This window comes from Stegodyphus dumicola, chromosome 6, assembly GCF_044657685.1.
Source record: "Stegodyphus dumicola isolate Sdum_Otavi_A_Nest chromosome 6, ASM4465768v1".
Taxonomy (NCBI): domain Eukaryota; kingdom Metazoa; phylum Arthropoda; class Arachnida; order Araneae; family Eresidae; genus Stegodyphus; species Stegodyphus dumicola.
In genome coordinates this window covers 105912954-105932347 of record NC_140773.1, presented here as the reverse complement: position 1 = coordinate 105932347, position 19394 = coordinate 105912954, and the positions used below count along the sequence as shown (strand labels likewise).

Genomic DNA, 19394 nt, shown 5'->3' with positions numbered 1-19394 from the left:
AGCAAGTAAAAATAATGTGTTTTCGAGTGTAATGAAGTGTAACGTATATATATATATATGTATGTATGTATGTATGTATATATTATATATAGAGAGAGAATTACTGATAAAAAATCCAAAAAAAAGAAGCTAAAAAGTTTTTAATTGTGTTTTGTAACTGTCATCCAGTACGTGAAAATGTTCCAGATCTAAGTGATCGCTGTCATCGTTACGGAAATACGTTATTGAATTTACATCATAAATCTTCTTAGGAGTAAAACTTTGTATTTTATAAAGATTTGACACTTTCTGGCCGAAGTTCGACAACTTAGATGTATGCCGTGGTTCGTTGTTTATTACAATGATGCGCTCAATAAAACTGAATAAGGACACAATTTTGATGAAATTATATTTTAAAAAATGCCGAATTGATTGATTGTATTTAAAAACTAAAATGCTGAAATATTTAACAAAATAATTTATTCAGTATTTATTTTATCATCGGCGCATTAAAAAAAAACAGTAAATTATACCTTTTATATTTATTTGGCGTTGTGAGATCATAATACAGTATACCAATAAAATCTCGAATTCACATTGCGATTATTGGAGGGGGGGATAGTTCTTCCCATTCTGCAGCATGAATTTAAATCCTAATCTTTGAAACATTTCATTAAAAAAGTCTCACTAAGTTAACAGTCCTCTTGTTTAATTTTTTATTGCCCATCCTTTTTAAACTAAAAGGTTTTAATATGCTTAAGTATTTTATGTAATAATTATCCCACTTTTAATACAAATGGGTCAAATGATAGTTTGTGGAAGTACTAATTAAAATTAAATTAAACCTCAAAGTGTAGAGTCATTAGGCTATTTTGAAGCATAAGTACATGAAAATTGAGCAATGCCTTCGCCGGGCCTCGAACCTGGAATTCTCGAATACGCTCCGAGTATGCTGCCGTTACACCACGAAGGTATTCAGAAAGGAAAAAGAAATACCTTATAAAAGAAAATTCAACTTTTGAAAAAACCCGAACCTAAGGACCACAAGATCATCAAACAGAACACATAAAAATCTAATATTGTCGTGTTCTTGAATGTATTCACCATGTTTATTTTCTTAGTTCACGTGCCTGAACTTTTATCATAAAATTTTTTAAATGTTTACTCTTGAATATATTTTGCATTTAAAAATTTTAAGGTTTGTTCTGTAAAATAGAAGGTTTCATTAAGTAATTTCTTGGACAGCCTTATTTCCTTTCTTATAAAAATTTTGAATAGATTTGTGAAATTATTTAAGTGCGAGCAGATCTTTAATTTTTTTTTTTTTTTTTTTTTTTTTTTTTTTATGAAATGTGTTTATAATCTTACCTTTCTTTAATCGCGAACTGTACATACTTTTAAGGTGCAAAGTAGGCAAACAGGAAGTCATTTACTGGAGTGAATATGGTTGGGTATTTTAAAAATACTTCTTCATTCAAATAAATCTTTAACAATTAACTGTAGGCCCACGATATCAATTAAGGAATAAATCAAATAAGAAGGCTTTTAGACCGTTACTCTTTGTGTCATGAGGCATTTTCTAGTAGGAAGACAAGATTTTAATTCTAGCACATACGTGTCTGTATAGAGAAAATTCCAGGTTACATATCCTGCTAAAGATCCTACTAAAGAATATTCAATTTAAAATACGGGGAATGGATTTTAAAAAAAAAAGTGTCAAAACTTTGTGATTTACACCATTTCTCCTAGTTAAAACAAACAACGAAAGTAGACGGTAAGAGGCGTAAGGAAACTGAACTAGGTTAGAAAAAAGTTTCGAATCTTAGCAATTCTGCTAAATAGGGATTTGAAATCCATGTTGAGATATATGTTGTCTGACCTATGTAAGGGAGGTTGTAGAGACATTAGGATTATTTCGAAGCAGGAGAGATGAAAAATGAGCATTGCCCTCGCCGGGTCTCGAACCACGGACTTATCGAATACGCGTTGAGCTTGCTGACCACTACACAACGAAGGCATGGTAAGAAGGCGGAAGAAATCCCTTATAATGTGAGGGAAGACTCTTAGGAAGTTTACTTTTTAAACTTCTCTTTGTATCTGTGTTTAGCGATATTTATAAACTATAACACAAAAATTTTAGACAACTGGTACGTTGAAAAATTATTTTTAATAGTATTATAGTAATAGGACGTTAATCTTCTCTTTGGTGTAATAATACTTAAGGTGGCATTTTTGTATGGGGTACATGTAAAAATTTAAGTTTTCATTTATTTTAACTGAAAAAAGTCATATGACCAAAATTATCATAATCTGAAAACTCACTTTATTCATTATTTCTTGAAATGTTTGAAACGAGTAGACAAACTGGTGTGTGTGTGTGATTATGGCAAAGCCTCGAAGGCTATCTGTCTAAGGGGAGGGATAGCCTTCGTGGAGGACTTTCTAGGGAAAACTGGCTCGTATACACATGGGGAAAACCACGAAAACGCCCATGCAGCCAGCCTGTTCGCGGGATTCGAACCTCGGACTGAACTACAGTGTTCAGCGACTTTACCGCTCGGCCGCTGGTGGGCCGTAGACAAACTGGAATCCCCTAAATCCCCTTCTTTCGAATTTTAAAATTAATCAATTTTAAAAATAATTATTTTTCAATTCTCGTTATTACAGGCGCGACGAAAATCAGTATGCGATTTTTATTTGATTTTTAATTTCATATTCTTACTCAATCGAGGCGGCCTTGCTTACTGCTTTGTTTTGAAAGCATTCTTAAGGGAATTTTTAAGTAGCCATAGATAATTTGTTTCCAGCCATACGTATTTGAGGAAAAGGCGAAACTAATAGTGAGTCTTTTTACATTTACTTCCTGTATCATTTTAATGTATGTTTGTCTTAGAGTACTGAAAAATTAGAACTGCTCGTGTTTAATTATGCCACATTTAAAATTTGGTGTTCAATATTTCTTTTGAGCGAATTATTAAAGCTCTTGTATTTTTAAGCTACTTAGTTTTCGAAAAACAGCGATAAAGAAACACAAATTTCGAATATTTATTTCTTAAAAAACATACGAAGGAAAATTTTAAATACTTTTGTTCTTCCCTCTTCCTCCCTTTCTGTTTCTCTCTCTCGACATGTAAAAGCCTTCATCTGTATCTCGTACCTTCTTTTATTTCGCGAGATTTTTTTTTCCCTACCGTGACCATGTGACCGACAAATCCAGTGCTACAATTCATTCTTTATATTCCAAATTTTTTGCAGTGGAACGTTACGGACTTTTTTCCTGTTTTGTTTTATTTCTCTTTTTGATTTATTTCGTTTGACTTTCCTGTTATAAATTTAGGAGGACATTTTGTGGGGGGGGGGGGATTTATTCAGATGTTCAAAACGAAATGTAAAAAACTTGAAATTCTAAATTTTTACAGACAACATTAAAATCTCTCGAGCTTATCTGCATTTTATTAAAAAAAAGCCTTTTGCTAGTAATATTCCAGGAGTATATTAGTAAAGATCTGTGTAGAAAAGTGATTTAAATAAACTAAAAGGAGTGTCATTTTGCGTGTTAATTTGTTAATATTTTGATGTTAGAAATATGTATTTAGCTGAATCACTAAAATTTTGGGGTTTTTACATATGTTACGTTACATTACACTTGGGGGCAAATATCATCCACCTGATTTGCCAAGCGTTGCCGTAGGCTGAAATAAAATATTTTATCTTCAACGTGACCTTGTAAATAGCCAGTTCTCAAAGGATTCGCCGCGTATTAGCATTAAGTTTGTAACTTCATTCTAAACCTTAACAGTGAGATTCATTGCATCGATTTATGAGTTTATCTATATTATGAGTTTTTCCCAAGAATAAATAATTTTTTCGTCATTTATAAATATAAATATGAGAAATGTTTAGCAAGACAATGCATAGAAAATTCCTGTTGTGAATGATTGAGAATTCACTCTACTACTGTTATATAATACTATTTAAAAAGAAAAGACAGTTATAACACCAGCTTTTTCATTCCACTTCTTAATCATTACGATTACACGCAATAATGTTGTTGTGACATTGTTCGATATGCCGTGATATCGATATTATGTGGGTATTAGTAGAAACTACATTAAAATAACTTGATCCTGGAATAACTTGCTTCGGGGGGGAAGAAGGGGGAAAGTTACATTATCGTCACGTAAATTTTGCTGCCGGAGGACTGGCGAGAAAGAAAATGACATCAACAAACTAACAGACGTATGCTCTCAAATCAATAAACGTGAACTGTGCTGTTATCCTAAATTGGTACGCAGTGTGACAGTCTTACTCCCTCCGGCATCCAAATAATTTTAATTTACATTAAACATCCATATTGTATATCGTCGTTTCTGCTTGCTTTTTTAATGCTATTTTTATTTTGTTTTGCACTTTTCTGTTTTGTTTGAAGCTTTTTTTATTACTATTATTATTATTATTATTAGAAACTTGTTGACTGAAAAACGTGAAAATTTTTCTTATAACTTTTTATATCTTTAAAGTTTTAATTTTCATCGAGGAACCTATTACCTTTCGCTATAACGGTATTTTAACTCCGGCGTCGTGTTGAAGCTACGAAGCACTACATTTAATTTTAAAATTATCAGTGCTGACAATAGATGGCAGCACTGGGTTCATTTGTCGAATGCGTAAAGAAATCTGTAATGTAAGCATTGTTTTTACAAAACAATAAATACAAACATTACTCGTAATATTCCAAATTTATATTCTCGCATAATTTTTCTTTTTCATAAATATTTTATGATTATGGGCATTATTTTAATAAGTATACCTTAAATTCCTAGCCCATATTTTATTTGAAAGTAATTTATCATTTTAAAAGTTCACTTTATAGAATTCTACAATGAAATTTACTTGAGAATTCTGTGCAGTTTGTCCGAATTCAAGCTTTGTGTGACAGCAAATTATACTGACTTAAAAAAGAAAGAAAGCGTACATAAAGTACAAAAGCAAAATACATATTTTACCTTTTTACTTTCTCACAACTATGGACAAACAACTTTCATTCTAAATAAACCCAATTGTCCCCATGCTTAAGTCAGTTTTTCTTTCTGCTACAATCATCTTTTAAAATCATTTTTTGGGGTGTTGTCTCTTTCATCCTGCTTTCTGAAAAGGAACTCTTAGGGGATGCTTTGAGAGTGCTGAGGCAAGGCCTCCCATCAAGATGTTCTTGGCTGAGCTCCTTGAAATGTTGGGAGTCTGAAATAACAAAGTTGGCATATTTACGATAAACGCTTTTTTTTTTTTTTTTTTTTTTTTTTTTTTTGCGAATGCTAGCAATTGCCTTCCTAAAAGGCAAATAGTCAGTTAATTTTTTTTTTTTTTTTTTTTTCCCATGCAATATTTAAGAATAAGAATAAAATGTGGTTTTATTTTCATCACCAAACCTGTGGTTGTAATCATGATAATAAGAACAAACAAGCAGAAAGAATTCAAAAGGATTAATTTTAGTGATAAAAAACCTACCTTCGTAGAGAGCCCATTTGAAAATTTTTATTTTGTATATTTTTGGTTATCTAAAGGGCCATATTACGTTATATTACCTCATCTGATTGTGTTCATAAATTTAAATCATAGACCTACAACCATGGCGAACGTTTAGAGATACTGAGATATGCATTTTTATGAAACACCTTGTGTATTGAGCCATGAGCTTTTTAAATAAATACCATATTATTCCGAATATGAAGTGTCCTTACAAGAAGAACCAGCATTTGAGGATGTTTTGCGGCGGAACGGAAATGTTAAGTACACATAATAAGACGACTTTTCATCAGCTTGATATTTTGATGCATTTACAATTTTTAGTGTACAAATTAACACATTTTGTAAGTGATATTAAACATATCAAGATCTATTAAATGAACTATTAAATATGTATATAATATCAAGTAATAAATATCAAGAACTATTATCAATATAAATAGTGTAAGAACTAAAAGTTTTTTCATTAAGAAAAAGTGTTAAAATTTAAATTTTAGATTTTATAATGATGCAAAATTCAGTTGCCTGTTGGTATAAGTAAACACATAGAGATATATTAAATAAATCTCTGTGCATTTGGAGAGATGCTTGATCTCTATTAATCAGTCTCTACGCATTCCGAGAGGTGATTTTACGCTGGTCTTTTTTACTTTCGGAGACAGTATAACAGAAAGAATATAAGAAGTTGGATTTCGGATCTTTTTAGAATGGACCTTACTGAGTTGCAAAATATCAAATAATATAGAGAATGTTCTATTAAATTAATTTAATTTAATCCATATTATGATTAATGGAATCGGATTAATATACACATGTGCTTTGTTCATTCTTTAATTTGAGAAAGTTGCATAAATGAAATTTGTATTTAATGTATGAGCTGTTGATAATTGTATCATAAATATGAAATTTATTGGAACTCTAAATTGAAAATGAAATTTTTAACTACGCAAGTTAAAAAAAGCAGAAACCTGTATGATCAAACATCGATAAAGGGGTTCAAAGAAAGGATCTTACTATTTGAGTTTAACGGTTTGTTCTACTTCAGAAGATTATATTCATTAAAAAACTCATCCCTTTGAACTACTCTAACAATTGCATTTCTATCGTATTGAGGATGTTTTGTGGCGGAACGGAAATGTTCTTCGATTTTAAGGTAACCCTTATTCCTTGTTGCGGTAGATTTAGGTGAATTATTCACAAACCAAAAACACCATGCGATGATTCTTTTAAGTTTCAAGAATGATGAAACTTCATTAAGGACTGGAATTTGCGAAGCAACTGTTCCAATCGAACAAGAAACATTTTTCGTTGTTCTTTTAAAGACTCTTCTGAAAATGGTAAGTTGATAGAGAACGGAATGTTATTTGAATTAAGCCACTGAGAACCTGTCCACCACAAGTCATGAGTAGAAAGTTTTGAAGGCAAAAGACATCTTGATGTGCAATCAGCTGGATTCTCCTTCCCTTTTATGTGATTCCAATGCAATGATGGTAAGACTGATTGAATTTCTGAAATGCGGTATATCTTACACATTCATGTATATATTACCTATGTGTAGTTATTTAATATAGGTAAATTAAGGCCTATAAAAGAGAATACATATGTGAGATATGATTTTTGTGTTATATTGTTGAAACTTTTTTTATTTATTTATTTATTTATTTATTTTTTTAGAATAATCTTTTTATTTTTTTTATTTTTTTAGGGTTTATGTAAACATCCGTTATGGCATATTTAAAGCTTTGTATTGTCGCCAGAGTATTGTTACTAGTTTATTACTGTAATGCTATTACTACCATTCCATATCCACCCACCATGATCAAGCAGCCTAATCCTGATCAATTATTTCAAGTTTCACAAACCCAGGATGAGCAAGATAAACCATTTATTTTAGAATGTGAAGCCCGAGGCAATCCTGAACCAGAGTGAGTTGGAAGTTTGCATGTTTTCCCTCTTTACTCATAGTAATGATCTTATCATAAATACTGGAGAGGACTAATATGCTGATTATTTCCCGTCTTTTACTTAATTGTTCTTATTATTTATATATTTTGGTGTTCTTATTTATTATTTTTATTTATTATTCTTTATATGATTTTTAGTTATATAAATTCTTTAATATTCCTTTAAATTGATTTTGAAAATAAAAACTGCAGAATTAGCATCTTAAATTTATTGCTTGAAAAGAAAGAGAAATCTTTATGCATGCCAAAACATTTGACAGTATGGTATATATGTGTTTATAAATGAGTGGTACAGTTTTAAAAATTATTAATAAATCAATTGATTGCTTTGTATGGGCAAACCTTACATCATAAGCAGTGGAATTTGTTTACGTTTTTGATGTATTAATCACAATCCTTCAATATGTGCACCCTTGGTCACATGACACACATCTACATGGAATCAAATTCTACTCATACTTGGTGTAGCATGTCCACCGTAATAATCTGCAGTGCATGCTGTATCCATAATGGTCTGCAGTTCATGCTTTATCGAATCACAAATTTTCTCAAGGAACATACATATTGACAGTACATAAACTTGATCGTAAACAAACCTCTAAAGAAAGAAATCACATGGTGTTAAATCCAGTGAATGGGGTTGCAGTGAAGAAGGTTGTTGTCTGTAGTTGCAGCACATCCAATCCAGCGTTGGTGAAGAACACAATTAAGAAGCTCTGGTGCATCCTTTGAAAATGGAGCAGAGCACCATCCATTTGCAAAATGTGATCTTCATAATAGGTGTTCAGTTAGGGTAACAACCAGGTTTCCAACAAGTCTAGAAATGAGTCACCAGTCACAGTTTCTTGTTCAAAGAAAAATGGGCCATGCACTTCCTTGCAGGACACCGCATAGAAAATGTTCACATGTGGAAAGTCACTCTGATGCTCTGCATGTGGTTTCTCACTTCCCCAGATATGAACATTGTATTTGTTCTCCTTGTCACTTTCCACGTAAGTGACTTCATTGCAGAAGATGAGTCTGTCTACAAACCCATGCTTCATTTTTAACTGCATCTCATCACAAAAGTCACACCTTTTCACTTTGTCTGCTTATGTAAGGGTCTGCAATAAACCTGCTTTGTATGGTTTAAAACATAGCTGCTTATGTAACACCAGCTTTCTTTGGCATGTCCAATTTCCTGCATGCAAGGACTTGAGCTGCTTCTAAGTGACTTTGAAGGACTTCGCTGAAATGTCTTGCACACTCTTTCAACATTTGCATCAGACATGTGAAGTCAACCAGAAGTCTTGGCTTTAGAAAGGCATCCGGTTTTCACAAACTGTCAGTACCACCTACTTATGTTATTCTTGTGTGGTGCTTCTTTCTTAAACCATGCATGAAACTCGTGCTGCACTGTAACCACAGATCTGGACATCTCAAAAGGGAGCGCACAAAAATCTTTTTCATGTTGCAGTGCCATCATGGAAACTGGCACTGCAGCTGCACAGTAAGCGTGACAAGCAAGAAGCAGGTAGTGCATACAAAACTTGGACAGTTGTTAGTGCTTACAATGTAGGTTTTACCATGAGTAAGGTAAATACATAAATTTATTATTAATTTTTAAAATTGTATCATTCTTTTATAAACACCCTGTACTAAATGAGTGCATTCTTGCAAAGATACGTGGATGTTCTTTGCCTTGTGCCTGTCAAAATTATGGTCAGTAATAAAAAATCATAGATTTGTTGTTGCAATATTTGATAAGAAATATTGATGGTTTCACAATTCTTGTGTTTTCTCTCTCTCTCTCTCTTTTAATTTAATTTTCTTCTTCCAGTCCCCTTCCCCATTCATAATCCTATAGATATTTAAATTTGATTTTTGTAAGGATGCATCATCGTAGAAAATCAGAGTTGGCTCTAAACATTTTGATACTCAGAGCAATCTCTGTGAATTCTAAATTCTGCTGCCAAATGCCCTCCTAAGTTTTAAAAATTTTTTTGCCCATACATGTAGCTAGTGCTGTCTTTGAACTTTAAAAATGTAGCTATCCCTTAGCTTTGCTGCATGTGTCTTCTCCAAATCGTAAAAATTTTGCCAGCCAGCTGGTACAACTGCACCAGCTTTGGCACTGGTCTTGCACAAAAGTCCTACTAGTAAAACGTTTTTTGAATTTATGTTAAAATTATATTAAAACTAGTGTTTCTTAAATTTATGTTAAAAAATTAAATCTGTCGTATATCTAATCTGTCATAAGTGTTTTGATTTATAGCTCACTGCATTTCACTAGAGATGGGCCTTTGCTTTCTGGGATGATGCCAGACCTTCGTTGGCTGTTCATTGACTATATTTCACACACATATATATTTATATATACCGTAATTTCGGGTGGATAATTTGCCCTGGCGTATACGCCGCACACATGATAATTGACTGAAAACAAATAAAAGGTCATCGGATAAGCCGCACCGCCATATACGCCGCAGCCAAGCACTCCGAAGCATGGCAATTAATATTCATTTATTCAATAATTCCCTTCCATATTGGTGTAATCATCATTGATAACATTTACAACATAAATATAATCAGTCATATATAAATAAAGAAGAAGCATCTTACCTTGAACTAGCCGAAAACAAACTCTGATGATTTCTAATATATTATTTTTACGTTTTCAGTAAACCCCGTTTATCAGCATAAATTACCACATTATGAAAAAGAATACATAAATTAGATAAACAAACAGAATTTTCTAATTAAATTAAACTACATTTTTGTATACAAAACCATCAAAATCCGACTCATCGATGTCTGATTTAAATAAATTTAATAAATGACCATCAATGTCAGTTTCATCATTCTGTTCTAAATCCACTTCTTTCAACGTCACTATCTTCACTTTCATTTTCTTTTTCAATGATTTCCGATTTAATGAAAGCCAATATGATCGTATCAGCTCGAACTGATTGCCATTCTTTATCGACCCATAAGGCAGCCTCCTCATACGAAGTTTTTCTCATTCGTCCGAAATTCGTGAAGAAATGTAATCCGCTTTGCATACATTCCTCCCACTGCTTTCGTAGTTCGGGCTTGAAAGTTCTATTGATAGTGAGATCTAGCGGCTGTCAAATTTTTGTAAGCCCACCTGGTATCACTTAGGCATCGGTACTAAGTTTTTTTGCTTCAGATCTTACCGTATCCGCTAAATGAGATCGCATTGAATCCAGAACAATGAGTCCTCGGGGTTGGAAAAAAGCACCTTTCCTTTTACAATAAATTTATCTCAGCCAAAACAACATCACTTCTTCGCACATCCATCCTTTTTCGTTGGCACAAATAATAACTCCTTTTGGGAAGTTTATTTTTCGAATTGTTTTTCTTTTGAAAATTATCAAAGGGGTTAACTTTTCTCCATTGGCAGAACAACCCAAAACACAAGTAAAAGAAGTCTTTTCATTTCCAGTTGTTAATACTGAAATAGTTTTTTTCCCTATTGAATGAACAGTTCTGCTCGGAGGACAGTCAAAAGTAATGGGCACTTCGTCCATATTAATTATTTGCCCTCTTTTCAAATTTTGTTCTTTAATTTTCTTAGATGTATGCTATTTTCCAGTGGACTGGAAGCTTTTGCCCAACTGTTGTTTTGGTCCGGACGGATAATTTCTTTGGCTTCATGAACCTGAAACACCAATTAGGTCCAACAACAAAATTTTTAATGCCCATTTGTTGAGCAATTATCTTTGCTTGAAGGCGAATTCTAACTGTTAATACTGATAATGCACTTTCTTCTCTATAGTCCATTTCTCTTAATTGTCTTCCAAAACAGGCCAGGCTATGACACCAGTTCGACGAGATCTTTTATTCTTAGGCATTTTCTCTAATTCTTCTTGTTCAGACTTCCACTGCCGAATGCATAGCTCGTCAACTTGAAATTCTTTAGCCGCAGCACAATTTCCAATTTTGATGGCTTTCTTCACTGCCGAAAGCTTAAAAGCAGCTGTATAACTTTTTCTTTGAGTAGGAGCCATTACAATAATAATATTTTTAAAGCACAAATGATATAGCAAACAAAAAGCAAGTTACAAAGCAGTAAAAACATGTATGAAGGAACACAGCACTTGGAAAGTAAATGTTGCTGTTGCCAGTAAAACAAAAAGTCATAGGAAAACACGGGAAAAACCATGTAGTTTAGGAGGAAGTACATGCATTACAGTGTCTTTACAGAAAGCACTACCTACCTTAGAGGAGTTTGGACTCATTGCACTGCCTTAGCGCAATCTGAGCTTAGAATATTGCAGCGAATTGTTATCGCCTCGCTTCTTAGTTACTTAAGATCTGAATTAGCGAAGTTTTAAGGACAGAAGAAAAATAAAATTCCCTCAAATATGCCGCTCAGGTGGATACGCCGCTAATCTAAATTTTCAACTTTTAAACATGTATAAGCTGTGGCTTATCAACCCGAAATTATGGTATGTGTGTGTGAGAGAGAGAGAGATTTAGAAACAAATTCACAATGAAATGAAATTCAAAACCAGTAAAACCCAAAATTCCCCAGGAGAATGCAATTAAAATCTGATTCAACATTATCATTTATTCGTAAATAAATTATCTATATGCAGTATCTCAATATTAAAATCTATAAGGCTGTAGAATCCATCAGGCTTTAACGAAGTTTCCCGCCACCGCAAATATCATCTGCGTAAACAGTTGCCGTTGCTGTCTTTAATCTTATTTTGTGCTTTAGAACATTGGGTTATGGAATTTGTAAAAAAAATATTATTATCATTGAGTACAAGATGTCTGAAATGGAACTATCCCGATACCAGATTAGAACCATCATTTACGTCCAGTTCTGTTGCAAGAAGTCAGTTACAGAATGTCACCAAATCATGTGTACAGCTTTAAGTACTAATGTTGTATCATATGACACCGTGAAGGTTTGGTACTGAAAGTGCAAAAACAAGGACTATGACATTCAAGAAGAAGAGCCCTCTGCCTGGCCTACTGAAGTTGATGAAGCCCGCTTGTGAGAATTTGTGGAAGAAGATCAGTATGCAACCCTTCGAGAGAGCTGCTAAGGAGTTAGACATTAGTGTCATGTCCATTATTTGCTCTATGCATCGCATAAACTTGATGTACAAGTTCAATCGCTGGATATCGCATAAGCTGACTCAAGCAGGCAAGGACAGACATGTTTGGCTCTGCACTAATCTGCTCGAATATTAATGCAAGGACCAAGTTCCGTCTAGATCGTCTAGTGTGATGAAAAGTGGATTTACTTCAACAGCGCAGGCTGAAAATGGGTTGGTCTGCACCCAATGAGCCCATTGGCAACATTGCAAAGTGCAATTTGACTTACAAAAAGATCATGTTATGTATTTGGTAGGATTGCATGAGTATCTGGAAAAAGATCCACAAAGAGTATCTGGAAAAAGGTAAAATCCTCTACAGTAAGGTGTGCAGTGAGATGCTAGTCCATGTTGATGCTGCTATCCAGAAAAAAGGTTCCAACTGAGTTCTGATGCAAAAAAATAATGTTCCATCAAGATAATGCAAGACGACATACGCCTGCATTCTCTGTACGGACTCGAATAGGATCTTTTACCACACCCACCATATACCCCCGACATCAAGGGACTTCTACCTTTTTTCACACCTGCAACTATATCTTCCTGTTACTATCTTCCATTCTGCACAGTTTATCCGAAACCAGGTTAATCTGTGTTTGGACTCGGCCACCAAGTTTCTTGGCTGAAGGCTTCGAAAAACTCACCGAAACGTTGGCAGAAAATCATAGATGGGGGGATTACTACCCGCACTAAAGACTTCATGCTTTTTTCCCGTAACTTTATTAAGAATGTTTTTTGGTGGAAAACTTTCGTTATAACCAGATACAAATGATTACTGTTTTTCATGTATAGTTAAAACTAGAAGAAACGTTTTGGTATATTTTCTGTTGCAAAATTTTTAACTTTTGAAATTTTGTTATAAATATTATTTTATTCATCTTGTATAAAAATTTTTATTTTTGCTTTATTTTATAGATATCGATGGACGAAAAACAGTGAAAAATTTGATTTTTCAGAAGAGAGTGATAGAATTAACCAGCAACCCAAAAGAGGCACTCTTTATGTCAATAAGCCAATTGATACAGATGAAGGAATTTATCAGTGTTTCGCAGAAAATATTTATGGAACATCCGTTTCTGTAGCAGTGCATTTAAAAAAAGCAGGTATTATTTGTTTGAATGAAATTAAATAACATTCTGAAACATAACTTAATTGTTTATTAAAAAAATAAATATAGCCTAATACATTGGTATAGAACTAAAATCCAAATCTAATGGGTAGTTCTTTTATTAATGAATAGTTAATTTTACATTAAACTTTTATAGTGCAAATAAATAATGATTTTGAAACACATTAGGATTTTTCATTTAATTGATATTGTTAATCAGCCTTGAAAATGGAAATTTAACTGGCAGCATCAAATTTTATTGACTTTCTCTTGATTACTTTTCCAGCCTGTATAAGATTGTATTGAAACATATTCATATTACATATCAGCCTTCAAAATGGAAATTTAACTGGCAGCATCAAATTTTATTGACTTTCTTTTGATTACTTTTACAGTCTGTATAAGATTGTATTGAAACATATTCATATTACATAAATTAAAAATCTTTATATTAGTCTACATTGAAACAGATTATATCGCATTAAAAATGAAATTTACAATATTGAAATTTTTAGACTTGTTTATAAAAAGAAATGACAACAGTGTTTTATATATCAATAATCATTAAATGAAAAGGATAAGTAAGTGTGTGCAGTTTATTAAATGTGAAAGCGTTGAATTTCATTTATCTAAGAAATGAATTAGGTAGAGTTATTTCTCTTCACCCTTTCAGTTTTTGGCAGCCATAGACAGAAATAACAATAATATATTGTTAAAAAAATCAAGATTTATCCATTATCAGTATAAGTGAAAATTCACTTAACCTTCTAAAGGGCTGCCTTGAACTGCCTTGCTTTCCTTTCGATATCCATGTCTATGCTGAAATTCGATTTACAGCGGAACACTGCTATAAACTTTTTTTTAGAAGTTGTTAATAACATGTGAAAGATATTTACATAATATTTACAAGTTATAATGAATACAAACATTGTTTCTAATATATACAGAGACAGTCTATCATTGTGGCTTATGTTAGACATGTCAGCCGTTCAACTAACTATTTTTAGTCTCTTCTGCCAGAGGGCGTTCGGGGAAGCTGAGATTTAGTAAGCAAACTCGACACTCCCTACTAGACACTTGAGGTCTAGTATCAGCAGAGGATGGACCTCAACTAACCTATAGTTCAAGTCTTTTGAGATTTCGTCATACATTGAGTTCTGTACCTCACTTTCATATCCAACTCAGATGTAAAGTTGAGTTCAAGAGGTATGAGATTCTTAGTAGGTTTTATAATCTCCCCTTGTGCAGTTTTCAGTTTCACTAATCTAATGTGTCCATCGTGAAATGGAAAAACTTCCAAGATTCTAGCTAAAGGTCAGTTTATCCTTTTTTCATTGTTGGATGCAATTACAAGATCACCAACTTTCACAGACGATGGTTTGCAGATGAATTGTGAGCTTTGTATTAGGTGCCTTAAATATTCTGATCGAAATCTTTTGCGTAAGTCTTTTCTCAATTTGGTTCTATCAAGGTATCTCTTATTGATGGATTTAGAATCCAAAAGATCTAAGTCAGGAACTCCAGTCTCTGGAATTTCTGTTAGAAACATTGCTGGGGGGAGAGCTCTCAAATCTTTTATGTCTTCTGACAAATGCTTGAGAGGACAGTTGTTCATAATGCTCTCACAGTCACAAATGATTTTCAACAACTCTTTGTAATTCAGAGAAGATTTTCCGAGTACCTTTTGAAGAATTCTCTTTAGTACTCCAATTAATCTTTCCCACCACCCTCCCCACCATGGTGAGGAAGAAGGGATAAATTTCCATTCAATTTTCTTAACTGTTGCATTTTCTAAGATAGAATTCCAATCTATGGTCTTAAACAAATTATTTGATCCAACAAAACTGGCTCCATTGTCGGAGTATAACAGTGACAGGTCTACCCCTTCGAGCGATGAATCGCCTGAAGGTGTTCAGGAAACTTTCGGTTGATAGAAATGAGACTAGCTAAGTGAATTGCTCTGTATATTGCGCAAGTAAAAATGACAATCCATGTATTCTGACCTCCTTTTAAAATTAAGGGACCCGTCAGATCAACATCAATAATCTAAAAAATTAAAGCATCTCTTATTCTGTCTTCAGGTAGTGGCGCTTGAGGAGTCTTAGATGAATCAGAGTCGAAACTTCGACATCGTACACACTTTTGGATAACTTTGCATACTGTCTTCCTACTCTTTATAAGCCAATATTTTTCACATAAAGTGCACATAACGAATTGTACTCCAGCGTGACTTAGTCTTTCATGTTCAGTTGATCAATTTTAATACTAATGGATGATCTGAGGGAAGTAAAACTGGTTAACAAAAGTTCAGCATCATCGTCTCTCTGAAAGATACATGTTTTCACTTTCATAAGGCCATAGGAGTCCATGATACGTTGTAGAGCACATATTATCTTATCTTTCAATCCTTCAAAAGATTCTTGTTGGATCAGTCAGAAAATCATCGTTTCAGCTCCTTTATATCTTCGACTGAAATTCTGCCATGATTTCTTTCAGATGGTTGTGCTGTAGCATTTCTAATGAAAGATCTGAGATATGACCTTTATGATCTTTCAAAACTTGAAATATTGTTAAAAAGGTAAAATTTACTTTTATTTGTGTTATTGCTCTCTAAAATCACAGTTCGTTTTCTCTCTCCATATGGAGAGAGAAAAATAGACTTATCTAAGGTTCTTTGTAAGGTGAACATATATGTGTGTATGTGTCAAAGAAAGAGAATCTGTTGTATAGTATCATTAACTGTCGGCTTTGCTATGTAAATTTCATTGTGAGATCACAATGAAATTTAATTCTCTAAGTCAGAGGATGTTCTCCATCTGCAATAGGCCACTCTTCTGGAGGTCGATAGATCAAATCTGGTCCTTTCCACCACTCGGATATTTTCAATTCCTTAGCAGAGTAACTGCAAGATGGCAAATCCGAAGGACTGAACTTTCTGGGAATGTGATGCCAATGATCTGGGCTACTCAATTTTCGAATCTCATTCACTCGATTGGCTACAAAAGTGAACCAATTTTCTTTCTGTTTTATCCAAAAGAGGGCATTTGTAGAATCTGTCCAGTAAAAAACTGGAACCTCTTTTAGTTTCAAGTCTTCTTTTATTGTATGAGAGGCTCCAATAGTGCAAGCGAGTATCTCTAGTCGAGGTGTGGTGAGTGCTTTTAGGGGCTTAGCCATTCAACTAACTACTTTTAATCTCTTCCGCCAGAGGGCGTTCGTGGAAGCTGAGTTTTAGTAAGCAAAGGCGACAATCGGGCAAAACTTGTCAAACAATTTTCTAGCAAAAGATATATGTGCTGATGTTGCCTACTGACCAGCATTAAATTAAATATGTTGTTCTTATCTCTTATAACAATATTCTTATTTTCAAAGTAAATATTGTCAATTAAAAATTTATAAAACATGTCATTCTGTTTGGTTATTTGTTTATTGAGATAATTAACCTAAGAGATATATTTCTTATGTTTAGAGGAAAACTTTACTTCAGTTAAAATAATGAAAATATGTCTTCTTGCTTGAAGCATTAAGTTGGCTCATGAGTCTTTCTTGCGAAAATAGTTTAACACGTGTTGTCCTATAATAGAGAAGATCCCCAAATTATTTGTTACTGTACATGTATTCATATATCATATTTATAATATTGAATTATCCTTGAGTTTTCACAGACTGTGTAATATCTCCTCATGATAAACAATATATCAATCCTTGTTGTGGCATCCTCATTTTGTTCAATAAAGTGCAAGGCAACATAAGTAATGGATTCATTCTTTTTATTATTGTATCTAGAGAACTGTTCTGAAATATTAAAGTATTCAAATAACATAATATTTTGGTGGTATTTATCAAGTGTTACATTTTCCAGCTGTCTCAAAGATTCAACTCTGTGTTTAATGAATCTCATTTCTTTTACCGTAATTTCCGGAAGAAACGCCACGGCGTTTACGTGTTTAAAACTTAAATTTTTTGCGGGTGCGGCGTTTCTACCCACGCGGCGTTTAGGTGCACTAAAAATAAAATATTTCTTATGATGGTCATTGTACATAGTTTGGATGGCCTTGTCATTGTGCATAGACTGGTGCTGTTCCCACACAAAAGACCACTCAGTTGCTTTTCGCAAACGTTATTTTGTTTACATTCTTTCCCTTGAACGGACCTACATGCCTTATTCACCCTAAACGAGATCTCAGAACAATAACATTCTTCCCCCTTTCAAATCAACATTTTCATCAGTTTGAATAGTCTCTCTCCTCTGCCATTCGATGAATCTTCCAGGACCCATCCTCTCCCCACCCCTGCCTTTTCTGCAATTTTTTTCAAAGGCGAACACGACTCCACCTGTCTCGCAGTAACGAACTCTGACGTATTTCCCCTTCAGCATGAATGGATTTTTCTTGTCATTCTGCCAGATACAGATCCCATCAGTTTGGGTACAAGTACTTGTTGAATAGTTTTTAAGTAAGAAGGGAGCGGAAAATTTTGGAAAATGTCCCTAAACGGCACAGAAGCTATACTGCTAGTTTTAAGCTTAATGTAATTTCACGTGCTGAACAAATTGGAAATCGAGCAGCAGCTCGAGAGTTTGAAGTGGACAACAGATGTATTCGACGTTGAAGAACTGAAAAAGAACTTCTTAAAATATGCTACAACAGAAACGAGCCAAAAGAAGTGGTACTGTAAGGTGGCCAAATCTAGAGGACGACCTTGCAAACTGGATAAAGGAGCAACGAGGAAAGGGAATGGCAATTTTGACTGTAAAAATTCGCTTACAAGCAAAATTCATAGCAAAACGAATGAACATAAATGATTTCAAAGGAGGTGTAGCAGATTTATGAAAAGAAAAAATATTTCTGTCCGTACTAGAACAACAATCGGGCAACAATTACCAATGGACTGGCAGGATAAAAAGTCATCTTTTCTAAAATATGTGAAAGCTATTATTGACAAAAAAAAAAAAACTTCTTTGGTCACAGATAATAAATATGGATGAAACGCCGTTAGCTTTCGACTCTCCTGCAAACAGAACTGTTGATGAAACTGGTGCAAAAACTGTATCTGTGTTTATGCCGGGGCATGAAAGAATGTCATTTACATGTGTGTTAGCTTGTGCCGCAAACGGTGACAAGCTAACGCCGATGATCATTTTTAAACGAAAGACTATTCCAAAGGGAGATTTTCCTAATGACGTAATCATATGTGCAAACGAGAACGGCTAGATGTGCGAAACAATCATGCATGAGTGGTTACAAAAAGTTTGGCAGTGTCGTATGAGATCTTTTTTCCAACAAAAAGGGTTATTGATAATGGATTCCATGCGTGCTCATTTCTTTGAGTCAGTGAAAACCAGATGTCAAAAATTGTCTACGACCGAAGCAATAATTCCTGGTGGTTTGACAAAATCTTACAACCGTTAGATTTGTCAAGTAATAAATCCTTCAAAGCTGAAGTCCGAAAGCGGTGGGAGTGTTTGATGAGTGAAGGATTGCATATGTAAACAAAAAGCGGTAAAATGCGTAGAGCATCTTATGAAGAAATTGCAAAGTGGGCAGGAAGTGCGTGGAAATCAGTAGAAACATCGTCAATAATAGCAAAGTTCAAAGAAGCTGAAATTATATCCTTAGATAAAGAGACTGTAAACCAAGAGGATGAATGCGACAATCTGGAAGACTTAGATCAGGATTTACTAAATCTTTTTAATTCAGATAGTGA

The 19394-nt window shown here is 33.7% G+C and overlaps 1 protein-coding gene across 11 annotated transcripts in view; it reads left to right on the top strand.

Annotated features, from left to right (window-relative positions):
* LOC118200162 (neuroglian-like) overlaps nt 1-19394 on the top strand; it is a 449595-nt gene that overhangs the window by 377447 nt on the left and 52754 nt on the right. For all 11 annotated transcript variants that reach the window (XM_085818771.1, XM_085818767.1, XM_085818773.1 and 8 more), the window contains 2 exons: nt 7211-7430; nt 13496-13683. In XM_085818771.1, coding sequence (XP_085674897.1) covers nt 7231-7430; nt 13496-13683 — 388 coding nt within the window. In that variant the 5' untranslated portion in view covers nt 7211-7230. The remainder of the gene's footprint in view (nt 1-7210; nt 7431-13495; nt 13684-19394) is intronic.